The sequence below is a fragment of the Condylura cristata genome, unplaced genomic scaffold (genome assembly GCF_000260355.1).
Source record: "Condylura cristata isolate star-nosed mole 26May11 unplaced genomic scaffold, ConCri1.0 scaffold00003, whole genome shotgun sequence".
NCBI lineage: Eukaryota > Metazoa > Chordata > Mammalia > Eulipotyphla > Talpidae > Condylura > Condylura cristata.
Window position 1 is genome coordinate 30,148,730 of NW_004567104.1, and position 16,549 is coordinate 30,165,278.

The 16,549-nt window shown below is 39.1% G+C and overlaps 1 protein-coding gene across 3 annotated transcripts in view; it reads right to left on the reverse strand.

Annotated features, from left to right (window-relative positions):
• KIAA0226 (KIAA0226 ortholog) overlaps positions 1–14,884 on the reverse strand; it is a 52,478-nt gene extending 37,594 nt beyond the window's left edge. For all 3 annotated transcript variants that reach the window (XM_012733994.1, XM_012733990.1, XM_004675134.2), the window contains exons 1-2: positions 14,658–14,884; positions 619–772 (exon numbers count right to left, since the gene is read on the reverse strand). In XM_012733994.1, the coding sequence (XP_012589448.1) occupies positions 619–772; positions 14,658–14,722 (219 nt within the window). In that variant the 5' untranslated portion in view covers positions 14,723–14,884. The remainder of the gene's footprint in view (positions 1–618; positions 773–14,657) is intronic.
• Positions 14,885–16,549: the final 1,665 nt, after the last annotated feature.

The following is a 16,549-nucleotide window of genomic DNA, read 5'->3' on the forward strand; positions in this document are numbered from 1 at the left end:
GGGATAAAGTGTAGCACTATGAAGCTCTCCTCAGCCAGTTTAGCTGGAATTCAATTCCCAGCTGGGGAGTGACCTACAGGATGCAGCAGACCTCTCTTGACCCATCCACTGCTCCCCTCAGCAGTGTTTCAGGCCATCTGTCTGTTCTGTTCCCCACTCTGTCTCTGGTGAATCCTCTCACTTCCCACACCTCTGGCCTGTACTCCAGTTCTTATACGCACAAATAAATAAATCTTAAAAAAAAATCCCAGGCCCTGACATGAAAAGAGCATAAGTGTTTGGGAGCACACAATTATGCATGTATTTGTGAGGTATGATCTTTTAAAGGTAGGATAACAGACCCAATACTCACTTAACAATTATATGCATTATTTATGCAAGACCTTACTTAAAATCCTATAAATAGAGTAACTACCAATGATTAAGTAAAACCACTAAATATTATTAGATTCTAATCATCATGGTCCTCCTCCTCCTCATCATCATCATATAGCAGTGTGAACCTCAAGAGTTCATAGGTTAGTAGCTTTCACCTTCTTCCTGCCAACAACTTAATGCAAGTGTTTCTTTCCAAGAAGTGATTCAGTCAACCCGGCAAAAAAGAAGAGATCTGCATACCTGGTCATGGATGAGTCCATGATAGAGGATACTCTGCATGTCCCTGCAAAGCCGCTCCAGGCCACCATACTTGGACCAGACGTTTGGGCTGTTGACTGACACCAAACCCTCCACAGTTGTCTTCAAATTACCCAGCAACTGCCAGTGCTCCCTCCTGCAAGTACATCAATTATACTGATAGTCAGTTGACTTTGTTGTACCTACTTCTGATCATATCAGAGAAAGTCGAGCCAAGAAGCCTCATGCCCACATCCTAACATTTTCTCCCCTGTTAAATTTTACTTGGGCATAAGATCCAATTTTGAGAAAATTAACATTGGAAAGAACACTAATATTTTTTAAAATAAATTCTCACATTTACATAGCATATTAAACTTTGTAAGATGATCTTCACCTACTATCATATCAGTTAGTCCTTACCTAAGTAGCACGTTTCTAGGTGTGTGATCCATTACACCCTATGTTTAACCCGATGCGATCCATTAAACCCTAAGTTTCTAGGTGTGCAACCCATTAAAATCCACTTCTGAAATATGACAGTACATAGACAATACATAAAAAGCATCTGCTCAAAACCGGAAATCTTTTGCCAAACAAAAAAGCCAAAAATGACTTTTACTCACTATATTTTCAGGCACCAAGTACGTATACTTGCACACAAGTAGTATGGAAAAGAATACAAACTGCTTATGATTTCCACCCCCCTGATTTTTAAAGCTAAATCTGAAACAAAACAGTCTTACGTTTGCACTGAGCCACTATTGGTTATGTCCCTAAATCAGTCAGCTACTGGCTTACTCTCCTAGATGATCTGAAACACTTCAATGGAAAATTTTAATATTGCTGCCCTTGATGATCTTCGAGGTTCCTCTCAAATCCCCAGGATTTTCTCAACAGCTTCCAACCCAATAAAAACTCAAAACCAAATTAATTTATCTGAGCAAAGAGTTGAATGCAATGAATCAAACTGGGTAAGAAAACAGAAAACTAAGGTATCAAGCTACCTTTCAGTTACGCAACTGTTAAGGGGCAACACTTCACATTCCCTTTTCATTTTTTACTAGAATACAGCTTTCTCTTTTCAAGGACCGTCATGGGTGTGGTAATAATTTCCTCAAGGAATTTACACCCAAACTATTTTATATCATTTAAATGACTATAGGAGTAAGAGGGTCATGAATTGAATTCTTTGTAATTCTATCAATACTCAAAACTAATCCCTTATACATTTTCTGGCCACTTAGAAAAACAGAAAAGTACAGTAAAGGTAAAGGCAGACAAATAGAATAAAAGAAGTTAGGGTTTGGTGTGGAGTATCATCTAAAAAGGCAAAACCAGACAAATTTCTGGTTTTCTGCTCTTGAAGGTCTTAAGACAAAGAATTCACACCAGGAGACAAATGAAATTTTTGGCTTCCCAATGCACATAAAAGTTATATTTGTACTGTACTGTAATCTATTAGGTATGCAATGGAAATGTATCTAAGAAAATGTACATAGCTTAATTAAATGTCGACAGACACAAATGAGCACATACTGTTGGAAAAATGGTATTGACAGACTTGTTCAACACAGTATTGCTACAAACATTCAACTTATAAATAAATATATTATCTGAGAATTATAACAGAACAAAACTCAATAAACAGAGGTATGCCTATATACCCAGAAGTGAATTTCTAGATCACATCACAGTTCCATTTTTAATATTTTGAGGAATCCCCATTCTGTTTCCAAGTGGCATCACCAATCTACATTTTCTACCAACAGTGCACAAGGATCCCCCTCTTCCACATCCTCACCAAAATGGATCTCTTTTCTTTTTGATGATAGCCATTTAACAGGTATCAGATGACCTCTCATTGTGGTTTTGTGTTACATTGCCCTCATGATTAGTAATGTAGAACATCTTTTTGTAAAACTGTTGGCCATACCACAATTCTATTTCTATGTCAATCCCATAAGGTATCTCAAAACAACTAAGATGCGCAAAGGACTAAAGTGATCAGTAAAATGCCATTTACTGTTATACTGTGAGAAATTGCCACAACAAAGGTAAACTGAGAGACAACTTTTCCTTTAGTGACTATTTCCTGTGCTTCCTTAGCTTAATCTGACCTGGTGTGACTGACACAAATTTTACATTCCAACAGACTGCAAACAAGTCACTAAGTCTGAAAATGAGTCTGATTCCGCAAGTGACTCTAAATTTCTGTGCTCTGATTCATTCTGTATAGATCTAAGCTCAACTGTCAAAGAACATCATAATCTTACAAAGTTAACTGTCATGATGAAATCTGAAAGTAAGTCATAACATACTAGGGGTTTGATTCTAAATTTATATGAAGTTTAATGAAATCCTAGAACCTTGAGCATTCATATCTACTACCAACTTTCAGACAAAGCTAAAAAACATAAAAAAGTGTCAAAGAGATACCAAAGCTATAATAAACTGTGACTTAATTCTAATATACACCAAGCTACGTATGTGTGGTAAACAGATCACCATAACAACTCAAATATCACTTCCTATTCTTTATCCACATTTTCAGCAAGGTCAATTTTTCCTAGGGTAAACCTGTTTGTTAATAATTATTTCAATGATATTACCCTGTGTTCACACTAACCTTCAACTAGGCCTTTGAAGTGTATGAGGTTCAAAGCATCTTTGCGAGCCACTTCTGAAAGTACACAAACTATTCTCCTTTAATCACCATAAATTATAAGCAAATATTTCTAAGCATCTCACACTATCCCAAGGAAGACCAAGCCTGGAACAGTATAATTCATCTCTACCCTAATAATTTTCAAAAACAAGCCCTAAAATCAATCTCAGAATGAAGTGCTATTTTCTTCTGGGAGGAAACTAACTACATTCTTCCTTTAAAAAGAACAAGAATTTCTTGAGCAACTCAAAGATATCAGAGATAAAAAAGTTTTCCTAAATGCCAATTCAATCCTCTTAAGCTTAAAAACACAATTAGAAGTGTCACTCAGGTTAAATCAGAGAAGATATAAGTAAATGTTATTTTTTTTAAAAGTACTACACCATAGAACTAATCACTAAGTAAGTGAAAGATGTAGCAAATATTGTGCAATTTTAGAGTGATATTCACTGCAAGAAATATATGTTGGCATAGCTTTGGTTCCCAAAGCTCTTTGCAGTGGTAAAAGGAATCAATTTCTATATATTGGTATATCCCCTCAACAGTTTGCTGTTTATCTGGAACGGATTGTGGTATCTACCTGAGATCACAGTTGCCAGGTAGGTCATGCTCCTAATAATTTGGAAATGAGAGGAGGGGTGAGTGATATCCATGTAGCAGAATATCCTGAAGTTATTAAAATACTTGATTAAGAAGAGTTCCAAACCTAATGATAGTATGTTAAGGTATAAAAAGCAAAATAAAAACATAGAAAATGTGCTGTTGTTAGTAGGTACTTTCATTAAGCGAGGGGAGTGTAGAGAGGTGAGGAACTATTTAGATCTTCCTGAGGTTAGCAGTTAATGAATGATCAAAAATCTGAACAACCACTGTGTTCACAGCAGCATTGTTTACAATAGTCAAGACATGGAAACAAGCTAAATGCCAACTGACAGCGACAGGATAAGGCGCTGTGGTATATATACTAAATAGAATACTACTGAGCTATTTAAAAAGATGAAATCATGTCTTTTGCGACAATATGGACAGGACTTGAAGTGATTATGCTAAGCAAATTAAGTCAGAAAGTGTCAGACCAGATGGTTTCTCTCAGATGTGAAGTATAAATAACCAAAGCAAACTAACAAATTACAACCAAAATAACTCATTGACTCTATTAAAAATATTGTGGTTACAGGGGAAGGGAGATAGAAAGTTAGAGGGGCTCAATCTGATAGTAGGGATGGCATACAATTTTGGTGGGTAGGTTTATACACATAAAAAGGTTGGAAGTTGTACTCCCAAAAGGATACGGTATTGTAAATCAATGAAATTTTATTTTAAACAAGAAGCTGGAAAGCACCATAAAGGATTTTTTAAATACCCAAGTATCAAGGGACCTAATGGTGAAAGACTGTGGTCAGGCAAGCACCTGGGACTTTTAATGTCAGAAAGCACTTCCTGGAAAGAAGTTATGGGTTCTTTTTTAAAGTAAAGAAAAACATAATTAAGTAAAATAATTATTGGTAACAGGGAGCAAGCAATTACCACATTTGTATTTAATATTCTTCTTATTTGGCTCCATATTTCTGTTTTTAATTACACAATATTTAACATGTAGAATATGCAGTTAAATATTTAGGGTGCTTTTTAAATAAACGATTTTTTAAAAAAGATTTATTTATTTATTCATACAGAACTGGGGTGCAGGCCAGAGGTGCAGGGGTGGTGAGAGGATTCACCAGAGACAGAGTGGGGAGCAGAACAGGCAGATCAATGAAATACACTGCTGAGGGGAGCAGAGGTCTCCCTTGCCATGTGGATCACCTCCGGGGCAGGCGGGGATCAACTCATGCGGAAGTGGCTTTAGCTTCTTAGTGCTGTGCTTTAACCCACTGTGCCACCAGGGCGGGCCCAAATGATGTTTTTATAGAAAAACTTAAGTCTACTATATAATCTCTCAGCTCTGTGACACCTAGGTGAACACTGACCAGTCCCATCTCTTTAATGGCTGACAGGGGAATCTCAATGAGTTCATACCTATTTAAAAAAAATGCCTCCTCCTAAATTTGAATAATATCAAATTTGTTGAATTTCAAGGATCACAATTAATAAAAGTAAGAAACCTGGTGTCAAAAACCCCACCAGCAATGATGTATGTATAAACGCCTTAAGTACAGTTCAAAAAGTATCAATCATATGGACCTAAATCTAAATACCAATTTTTTTCAGCTCAACTCTACTTTCCTCAATTTGAATACAGTCTCTCTCCTTATCACTCTTTATTACAAATATATCAAACTCAGGTCTACTTCCATGACGTCAAGTAGACTTTTCTATTTGGAATGCTTCTCTTGTTTCACTCAAAGATTCAGGTTCAACTTTTAAGCCAGTGTTCTCCAAAGTTCTTAATTATCTGACCTTCTATAACTTGTATGAGAAACCCCAAACACATGCTGTCAATATGACATAGAATGCATCTCTATAGAAGGGGGAACTGCACTGTAGCACAGCAAAGTGGTGCTATTTTCTCCACCCCCACTTAAAAGCTTGGACTACAAGTGCCAGGGACTGTGTATGGACTACAGCATGCCATGAATCAGATTTCCTGAGGGTGCAGAGGAAGGGGGAGCTATTGGGAACTAGGAGTTGAGCTAAGCCCCCAAGTGAATGTATATAACATGAAGGCAGGCAGGACCAACCAGCTCTTGTTTTTCTGATTTTGACTTGTACCCAAGGACTTGGAAGAAGACATAGAAGGACACACCTGAAGAAGAGACATGTAGGAGGCCCTCCCTAGTGGCGCAACAGCTTAAAGCACAGCACTATGAAGCCATCTACAATCACTGCAGCACAAGTTCAATCCGTAGCCAGGGAGCTGACCCACATGGTGGGCAGACCTCTCCTGACCACCCACTGTTTCCCTCAGCAGTGTGTTTCAGTACATCTGACTGTTCTGCTCCCCACTCTGTCTCTGGTGAATCCTCTCTCACACACACCTCTACACCTGTGGCCTGTACTCCAGTTCTTGTGTATGTAAGTAAATAAATATTTAAAAAAAGAAGAGACATGTAGAAATCCTTGGAAAGACACATGGGTAAGAGACATATGGGGAAATTGTTCCTAATCCTTGACAGAGACAAGAGCAACCATTAAATTGATTTGTACTTTGATGATGCATCTTCTTTTTCTACTTTATTGTCCCAACTTTCTGGAGCTTGCCTTATGGTTCAGGCCAAGAATCCCTGCTTTAGGCCAACCCTCTTTGGCTACGCATTTGCCCACAAGGAGAGGGTTTTATTGAACAACTGTGATTAGGAATATCCTTTTTTCCCTTCTTTATGTACATGAATTCTATTAAAGAGCTTTCACACTAAGTCTGCTTCCTTTGCCTTTGTAGATGGCCAGACCCCTTTTAGAACATGCATCATTTAATTGTTAGGGTACTTGGATAGCTATTGGTTGCTTGCTAATAAATATACCATTCTTTCTAATAATCCCTTAAAATTGTTATTTAACAGTATATAGTTGTTGTTTTTTCCCTTACAGACAGGGAACATGTCTTTTCTATTTTATTTTTTTTAATTTTTTTTTTCTTTTTACGCATATAAAACTGGGATGTAGGCCAAAGATGGGTGGGGGAATGGTGAGAGGATTCACCAGAGACAGAGTAGGGAGTAGACCAGGCAGATCTACTGAAATACACTGCTGAGGGGAGCAGCAGTGATAAGGGAAGAGGTCTGCTGTGCCAAGTGGTTCAGCTCCCTGGAAGGGATAGAACTCATGCTGCAGTGGCTGGTGAATGCTTGATAGCACTGAGAATTTAACCTCTGCACCACCAGGGAAGCCCCATCTTTTCTATTTTAATAAGCAAGGAGAAAGTGTCATGCAATGAAAAAAGAACAACAAGCTTCAAAGTCAGGTCCACCTGAACTTGAATCCAAAAACAAGCTGTGTAGTCCTAGGCAAGTCATTTAAACTCTCTGTAAAACGCAGCAAACAACTGCTTCATAAAATAGAATACAATTGATAATCTATAGAAAAGTACCATCACAGAGCAGACAATAATGTTCCTTTCCTTTTCTCTGTTCTTTCCTAGTCAATCCAGCTAAATCAGACTAGAATAAAGCCTTCTTACCTATTTCAATTCAGTACAAATTCGGCCAAAAAATATCTGGGATTAGATATTCTGCAATATAACTAAGAGTAGCTACACTACTCATCTATATCCAAGAAATATCTTGAATGCACTGAAACTAGTATCAAATCTCCTCTTCCTGAGCTCAGATTCCAAGGCCTTATTTATGGTCATGCTATTCACTGACAGAGGAGAGCAAGGAATGTCTTTAGTATCGGATGTACCTTATGTAACAAAGATTCAAATCTGCTTACTAGATAGAATGGAAGACAAATAGCAGGTTTCACTGCAAAACATAAAGTCATTTCATATGTATATAAGAAAGCTAATCTCATTACCTCATAGTCAATTCTGTTGTCTGGGTGGCAGAGTGCTTCACAAGCAAGATAAAGGCAGCACACACCACCACTTCAATAGCAAAGGCCCACTAAGTTAAGCATTAGAACTAAAACTAGGCTATCTTAAAAATAGCTAAGGGAAGGAAACAGCAAAAATCATAAAAATCATTTTAAAAAGATGATAGAATTAAGACCAAACAGGAGATAAAAATAAATGTCAGTGGAATAAATTTAATTGTTTAAAATGAAACATCCAATCAAACAAAATTATAAGGGAAAACTAGGGTACGAATATTGAGTCCCAGGCACGCTAGGGTTAAGTTGGGATAGTAGAGGCAGGAACTTTGGGAGAGTTAAAGAGGCTTCAGAGATAAGGGCAGAACAATCCAGGAGCCCTAATGAGGGCAGTAAATTACAAGAGACCTTGGATAGGGGCAGTGAAACAAACACTAAGATAAGAGGTGGGAAGCTGGATATACCTGCCAGAGGGAGTATGGCTAGTGGGAGAGAATCAGTCACAAAAAGAATGACTGAATTACAGAATAGAGAAAAAAAGGTTTAAATACACCTTGACAAGGTCCCTCCCAAGTACAGCATACCTAGGAGTTCTCACTGCCTTTGTTTCTCTCTACTTACTTACCTAAAATGTCTGCAAATTCCTTTTTACACTGGAACAAGAACCTGTGATGGTTCAAGAGCTAAATTAACATCATGATTATATTCAAGGCAAGGTTCTTTAAAGACCAAGAGAGCACAAAGATATTCACCCCCACAGATGTTTATATATCTAACATCATCGTCTGGAATATAAAAAACAAAACACACACACAGTGGAAATAAAAACTATCTAAACATAAAACAAAACTAAAACAAAAAACAATGGGAGATTAATGGTAAGGTCATGAAAATCAAAAGTAAAAATATGATCAGAAGAGCTGAATAATATGTAATTTAAAAGGTCTAGTGTTCTATTACATCTAGAACACTACATCCTGAAAAATACTTCTTCTAAGAACCCATAGAGTAGTCACAAACACTGGCCTTATACCAATGCACACACACAAAAAGTCCATAAATCCTCTTAAGTAAAAGTACTACAAACATATTCTGACCAATAATACAGTGAGGAAATAAAAGTAAATGGGGAGGAAGAAAGTTTTCAAAACAGGAAAACTGTCAAGAACTCTTGAGGCAAAAAAAAAAAATCACAATCTTAAAGGGCGTGAAAGGATACCGACAGTGTGACTCTTACTTGCTGCTTTCTTCTCAAAAGTATCCACATGAGCAAGTTAACATGAAGACTTTCTTCATATAGAGACCTTGTATGGAGACTCTTAAAGTTACAGAATTCTACTGCCTATTTTCTAGTAAAAAAATCAATTGTCGCTTCGGTTCTAATAGCCAGCAGGTTTTTTTTTGTGAGAGTCACAGACATAAGTCATTGCCTCACAAACTTTGAGAAATAGTTTGCCAACTCCCTATCTAGTCACTATCATTTATAAATGCCTTTAATAATCTTTTCTCATCTCAAGCAAGTGTGGGCTAAATTTCAAGGGAGACCAGTCCAGAGGAACTAAAAACCATTGTAAGCATACTGTCACTGTTTCCTGAAAAAATCAGATTTAATAGCATTGTTCAACTGAACTTTATGTAATGATGGAAATGTTCTATATATGTATTGTTCAGTATGGCAGCCACTAGCCGCTGTGGTCACTAAGGACTTAAAAATCTCAGTCGTGTGATCAAAGAATTAAAATTCCAGCACATGTGAGTAGTGATCATCATGTTGGACCGACATTGTAGGTTGGTGAATGTTACGGAAAGAAGATTACAAAACAAAAAACAGGGGAAATGTGATTTAGTGGAAGAAGTCATAAAGCAGATATAAAAAACAAAAACAGCTGTGAGGAAGGTGGATGGGGACAAAAGCTTCAGTTTTGGGTCTCTTCTTTCAGTTCTTACACCTTTTCCTCTTGGGTTCTGACAATAGCATTTTTCCTGAAAAGTGTCAAAATGCTTCTGTGGAGGGGCTTTGTACTAATAATTGGACTAGCAGTGTTCATTGCTCTAATCATGAGACCTCCCTCTTTGCTACCAGTTCTATAAAAACAGTGGTCAAAGGAAAAAGGACAAGGGAAGAAAATACAAAATGAAGATAAATGTGAAAATGAATAGGGAGAAAGGCATAAAAGGGACTTTTCAATGACACAGTGCGACTGGCACCTGCCAAATAATCAGAAGCATGATCAAACTGTTAACATTTTCATTCCTTGAACAAATATTCATTGAACACAAACTATATGTTAGGTACTGTGGAAGGCACTGACCTTGTGTTGGTTAAAAAACAGGACCCCCCCCCTTATTTATAAAAAAAAAACAAACCATTTCTCAGGGTATTCAGGATGCAGTGGGAGAAATGAGCACTTACATCACTATGCTGGAAAGTGAGAAATGCTGAGAGATGGAAAGGCAGGTCAGGATTGCCTTCCAAAAGAGCATTATTTAACGAATGACTAACAGCTCTGCAGGCAAAGAAGGAGGCATTTCAGGGAATGCAGAGGAGCAAGAATGAGAAAGGTGAAGAAGACGGAAGTAAGAGTAAGAAAATGTCATGGTTTCATAATTAGGAACTCCATAGGGACTAAACTATAAACTAAATGAAGTAAATTTTGACTGTTTTGAGTTTCAAAACCAAAATGAACCACTGAACATTTTTGAACAAAATACTATAGTAAATTTACTTCTAAAAATTAAGCAGACAGTAGTGTGAAGGGTGTGTGGAATTGGGAGGCTGAGTTCAGTTTGGCAAAATAGTTAGGAGAGTACTGAGATTATCTAAAATGAGACATAGCAAGATTCTAGTTGCCCAGAATTCATCTCCCTTTATTTTGGTAATAGAGCCCTAATTTTCCATAGAAGACTCATCCCTCCACCACTTAATCTGGTCCATGAATTTCCGAGATCCCTAACCCAGGATCCAGGATGAGGCGTATTAACTCAGACCTGACTGAGCAGATATTCCACACCCTGATTACAAGACCAGGAACATAAAAAGAAATTAGTTCCCAAAGAGCCCCAGAATTTTCACTTTTGCTGTACCTCACCACATACAGGACTGCTAACCTTGAAGTTGCTAAGAATTGTCCTGGAGAAAAATCTACCTGAAAATGAAGTCAACACATTCAGGAAACAGCCTAAAGATTAGGACAAATTTTTTTAAATGCCTACATTTGGCCATACCTGAAGCTACTACTCCCTAAATTTTTAGTAAGATAAGTCAATATATTTTGAAGTGGAGTTATAAATAAAGCATTAAGAGAAAAATCAGAAGCCGAATTAAAATACCTATTTACACATGGGAAATGAAAGAGAAGAACTTGTCAAATTTCACTCTGAAGGTCTGGTTAGGTTGACTGAGTAAAATGTTAATAACCAAGAGAACAGAGGAAAAAAAAAATTTGATCAATGAAATGATCTTAGTTTGAAGAGAGTAAAAAATATCTTAATACTTGAATACTGGCTCTGGAGCATTTTAGCAGGAAAACTATGCATGAGCTGGATTCCAACCTCAGAAGTACTAAATAGCTTGCGAGTCCAAGGCTGTCTAGGGTAACTGACTGTCTGATCAGTGCTAGAAGAAACCATTCCTTTAACTGTACAGTAGTTTCACCAGACAATCTCTGGCCTGAATGATGGGTTAAGGATGCTTTGGGGTATTTTGTACATTTCTTTGTCCTTGCATATTAGCATAGTGAGAGTTACTGAAAGTATAGTCATTCAAAGAGCTTTTTGTTTTCCACCTGCTTATGTCTGCGCTTGTCCTCTTCTTTACTTTTCCTAGTAAATAGTAAATCTGCCCTTTTAAAAATGTTTATTAAAAGTACAGACTCTTTCCGGGCCCTCCCTGGTGGCGCAGCGGGTTAAAGCACAGCACTGAGAATCTAAAGCCGCTTCCTCATGAGTTCAATTCCCGCTTGCCCGGAGGTGACCACATGGCGTGGCAGACCTCTCCTGACCCGCCCGCTGCTCCCCTCAGCAGTGTACTTCATCGATCTGCCTGTTCTGATCCCCACTCTGTCTCTGGTGAAGCCTCTCACTGCCCCTGAGTCTCTGGCCTGTATCCTAGTTCTGTATGCAAAAATAAATAAATCTTTAAAAGTACAGACTCTTGGCCCTCCCTGGTGGCGCAGCGGGTTAAAGCACAGCACTAAGAAGCTAAAGCCGCTTCCGCATGAGTTCGATTCCCGCCTGCCCTGGAGGTGACCACATGGCGTGGCAGACCTCTCCTGACCCGCCCGCTGCTCCCCTCAGCAGTGTACTTCGTAGATCTGCCTGTTCTGCTCCCCACTCTGTCTCTGGTGAGGCCTCTCACCGCCCCTGAGCCTCTGGCCTGTACCCCAGTTCTGTATGTACAAATTAAATCTTTAAAAAAAAAAAAAAGTACAGACTCTTTCCTTTTCATCAAAATCACAGCCTTCCATTAAGTCGCCAAAATAACCAATACAAAAGAAAAAGGAGAGACACCCATTATATGTTTTCTAGGGTCTTTTTAGAAAACATGGAGTTGTTCCTATGGTCACATACATGCAAATCTACCAAAAAGGTGATATTGTAGACATCAAGCGGATGTCAAGCATTATTCAAAAAGGAATGACCCACCAATATGGAAGTCTATAATATCACCAGCATGCAGCAGGTCTTGTTGTAAACAAATAGGATAAGATTCTTACCAAGAAAATTAATGTTCGCACTGAGTATATTAAGCATATACTAAGAGTGTCCTGAAATTTACAAAAGAAAATGATCAGAAAAAAAAAAAGGAAGCCAAAAAGAAAGGTACCTAGGTTCAATAGAAGTGTCAACCTGCTCTACCTAGAGAAGCACAATGGTGAGGCCTAATGGAAAGGAACCTTAGCTGCTGGAATCTATTACCCATGAATTAATTCATAGGTGTGTGATAGCTGTGGTAGAAATTAAAATAAAACTTCTGGAGTATAAAAATAAATAAATAAATAGGGCAAGGGGTTAAAGCATTGCACTATGAAGCTCTACTAACCAACCCAGCATGAGTTCCACCACAAGCCAGGGAGCTGATACACATGGAGTGGCAGACCTCTCCTGTGTCACCTGCTGCTCCCCTCAGCAGTGCATTTCAATGGATCTGCCTTTTCTGCTCCCCACTCTGTCTCTGGTGAATCTTCTCACCGCCCCTGTATCTCTGGCCTGTACTCCAGTTCTATAAGCATAAATAAATAAATCTTTAAAAAATAAATAAATAGATAGACAGATAGATAAAATAAATAAGTAAGTAAGTAAAGTGCAGCCTCTGGAGCCAGACTGTCTACATCTAAATCCTAGTTCCACCATGATTCAGTGTGTCGCCTTAGCAAGTTATTTATTCTGTTCCTCCATATCTCAGTTTCCTCATCTGTTAAATGGTGCTATGAAAATTACCTACCTCATACAGTTGTTATTAGGTTAAATAAATTAATATCTGGAAGACTTTTAAGCAGTATCTTGCATGTGGTCTTTGTTAAATACATTAAATAAATAATGAGCTCAGATAGATGGGGAGGAAATTTGAGCTTGAATTTCCAACTCAGCCTCTCCCACATAAATTAGTTGAGGAAAATAAAGATAATTGTAAAATTTGTTTAATAATTTATATGGGACTTTTACAGAAAGCATTTCATAGACATCTGGAGGAAAAAATAAATAGCCAAATATACATAGCAGAAACTGAAACATGGAAAAAGGAAGTATGAAGTTCAGTTTCACTGAACACATCATTAATAGATCTCACACAGGACTCTCAAGTCTGGTCAGTCCAGGTTCTATACAGAAGATCACAGGCTAACTGTGCATATAAAAAAAGGAGCTATCACCTTTAAAACAGCCTGGTTTTCACTCACGCACATCTGATTAATTTTCTTCTGCTGGTATTTTCTCAGATTATTCTAAATTGAATCTCTATACCCCAGTTGCTTCTGGGGCCATCAGCTATCTGAATGTTTTTAAAGTCAAGTAAGACTCCCCTAGGCCACATTCCTTCTCCATTCTGTCACTACTCCAGATTCTTAAGAGATTAAAACCAGAGTTATTCAAGAAGCAAAACCCCAAATACAGGAAGCACCTCCACAGTCTAAGCCACCATTTATCAAAGCTTTTAAAATCAAAAATCCTCTAATTTCTAAAACGTATGAACTTGGTAACAGCAATTCTACCTCCATAAAACTGTGAAGCTGCTTAGAATACATCGTGGAAAAGAAGTGAAGGATCTGAAGATGAAAAGGAAATGACAGCTTGGTCTTGACACTGACAGGGACCCAGCATTGGACAAAAGGCACGCACACAATTTCCAGTCTCATTAGCAGGACCCCACCCCCACACCACTGCCAAGACAATCGGCCGCTTTCAACCACTGTCCCTCATTCTTTCCGTTTTCTTCACATTCATTCGCAGTCTAAGCTTCTTTAAGGGTCACTCATCATGCCTAACCTTTGCTCCCAGAAATTCTTACAACAACCTTCTTAATATTGGCCCAACTTGCTGTCACCTTCAGGTTTCAAGGCAGCAACCTCGTGCCCTACTCGTATCTTATAGACTCTGGCCTATATAATCTCACTACATAATTTCCCCAAAGCCACCTCCTCTAAGCAGCCTCGGATCCTACCCACTTCTATTCCCCCGCCCTCAAATACCTACCCACCAGCTCCACCTGACCCCCACTGAGCCAGTTCCCTCGATCGATCCACGCCCTGCCCCTTCCCCCCTAGAAATTCTTCCCAACAAATCGCCCACAACAGTCGCCCGCAGGTCGCAGCTGGCACTTCTCCCCGTGCTCTCCGAGCCCCCACAAGACTTTAGTTCCTGGGGCGCACCCTTCTATCTCCGACTCTTCGAACCCCTGCCAGCCCACCTGCTCTCTTCTGGTAGGGGCTCCGGGCAGCCACCGAGCTCCATTCCCGCGCCCTCCGGCCGCATCCGGGACTACACGTCGCCTCTTCTCTAAAGAGAAGGGTTCCTGCCGCTTCGCCCCTCAGGTCTCCCGGCGCTTTCCGGGGACGGAGGCGATACCCACGATGGGTGGGATCACGGTGATGCACTATGCCCGGGTGACAGCAGCAGCAGTGACTGCTGCCTCTGCTGCGGCTTCCACCCAGCCACCCCCACTTCCGGCTCCAAGGACTACAACTCCCAGCAAGCACTGGGAAGTCCCGATCGCTCCCGCCATGCACCGCCCTAACCAATCTGAGAACGCGCTCGCGGCGGAACGCGGACGCCGGCGGCGTGCACTCGGGCCTGACACAGCAACCAACGCTAGTCTCTGCTAGGTTTGTGGGCGTTTGCGCTTGTCTGTCATCTTCACCTTTTGAGTCAGACTTGGTCAGAGGTCCAGATTAGGAGGAGATAACGCTGATCTTTAATACCCGTACGGTTAACCCCCCTTCACCTAACCTGTTTTACCGTTGTGGATAAGGGGTGTTTCAAGCAAGCATATTAATGAAGAACTTGCAAATTCTGAAAAGCACAGTTGCTTTGGGATCAAACAGGAAGAAGAGGAAGAAAAAAGTTTTCTAGAGGTTTGGTGTCAGAGTTGTAAAGAATGAGTTGGCCAAGAAGAGAAAGTGAAGCCAGAACACAGCGGAAGCATGCTGACTTTGGGAACTGCTGGTTTTGAATAGTGACCAGTTTGGAAGAAGTGGGGTAGAATAGTATGGGTTCCCTACAGACCAAACTATGATGTGCAATTATAGGGCTTTGGGTTTTATCCTGAAAACATGATTTTATCGTGAAACATGCATACAAATCAAAGATAAGCAAATCATTCAATGATATGATCAAACTTATTTAGAAAGCTTTTGACAATGTGAATGGAGAGGGGATAGTTGGTGGTAAGGGTAGAAGAATAAATATGAAAAGAGATTGGAAGTCTCTTCATTGGCCAAACAGGTATGGCCAATGACTGAAGTGACCCAGTTGTAAGATAATACCAAAAATTCTCTGAACTGGAGGAAAAGACAGGACAGACATCTTTGTTTCTGTCTATACACATGAATGGTGAGTGGGTAGGAAAGGCAAAGACATGAAAAAGAAAGCAAGTTGGGCCCTCCCTGGTGGCAGCTAGTTAAAGCACGGCACTAAGAAGCTAAAGCCACTTCAGCATGAGTTCAATCCCAGCCCCGGAGGTGACCCACATGGCTTGGCAGACCTCTCCTGACCCACCCTCTGCTCCCCTCAGCAGTGTACTTCATCAATCGGCCTGTTCTGCTCCCCACTCTGTCTCCCCAAGCACCTCTGGCTTGTACCCCAGTTCTATATACATAAATAAATAATATCTTTAAAAAAAAATTCTCTGAACTGGGGATCCCATGCTTCTTTATCCATGAGGGAAGTTTTACCTTAGCTATACTTGAATGTTGCCAAATGAGTATATAGAGCTTCAGGTATTATTTTTCCAAATTCTTTAAAAAGAAAAGTTTAAAAAATAAATAAGGATCTTAGTGTGGTTTTTGTTTTCTTCTTATTGCATTTTGATCAATATAACCACAATCTTACTGTTTTACATGGAAATTTCTTAACTTATAATGATAACTTTTAAGTATATTTTAAGTTACTTTGTTTTGTTTTGTTTTGTTTTGTTTTTTGTTTGTTTTTTCTATAGGCCAGCATTATTAGAAGTCTTTGGCCAATTTTGCTAAGTGAACAATTCACTAATTTTACCAAATTTATTGATTTACTAAATTTTTTTCCTCTGAAATTTTTTATCCTGAAAAATTTCAGTGTGTGTCAAATGGAATCATTTTAAAA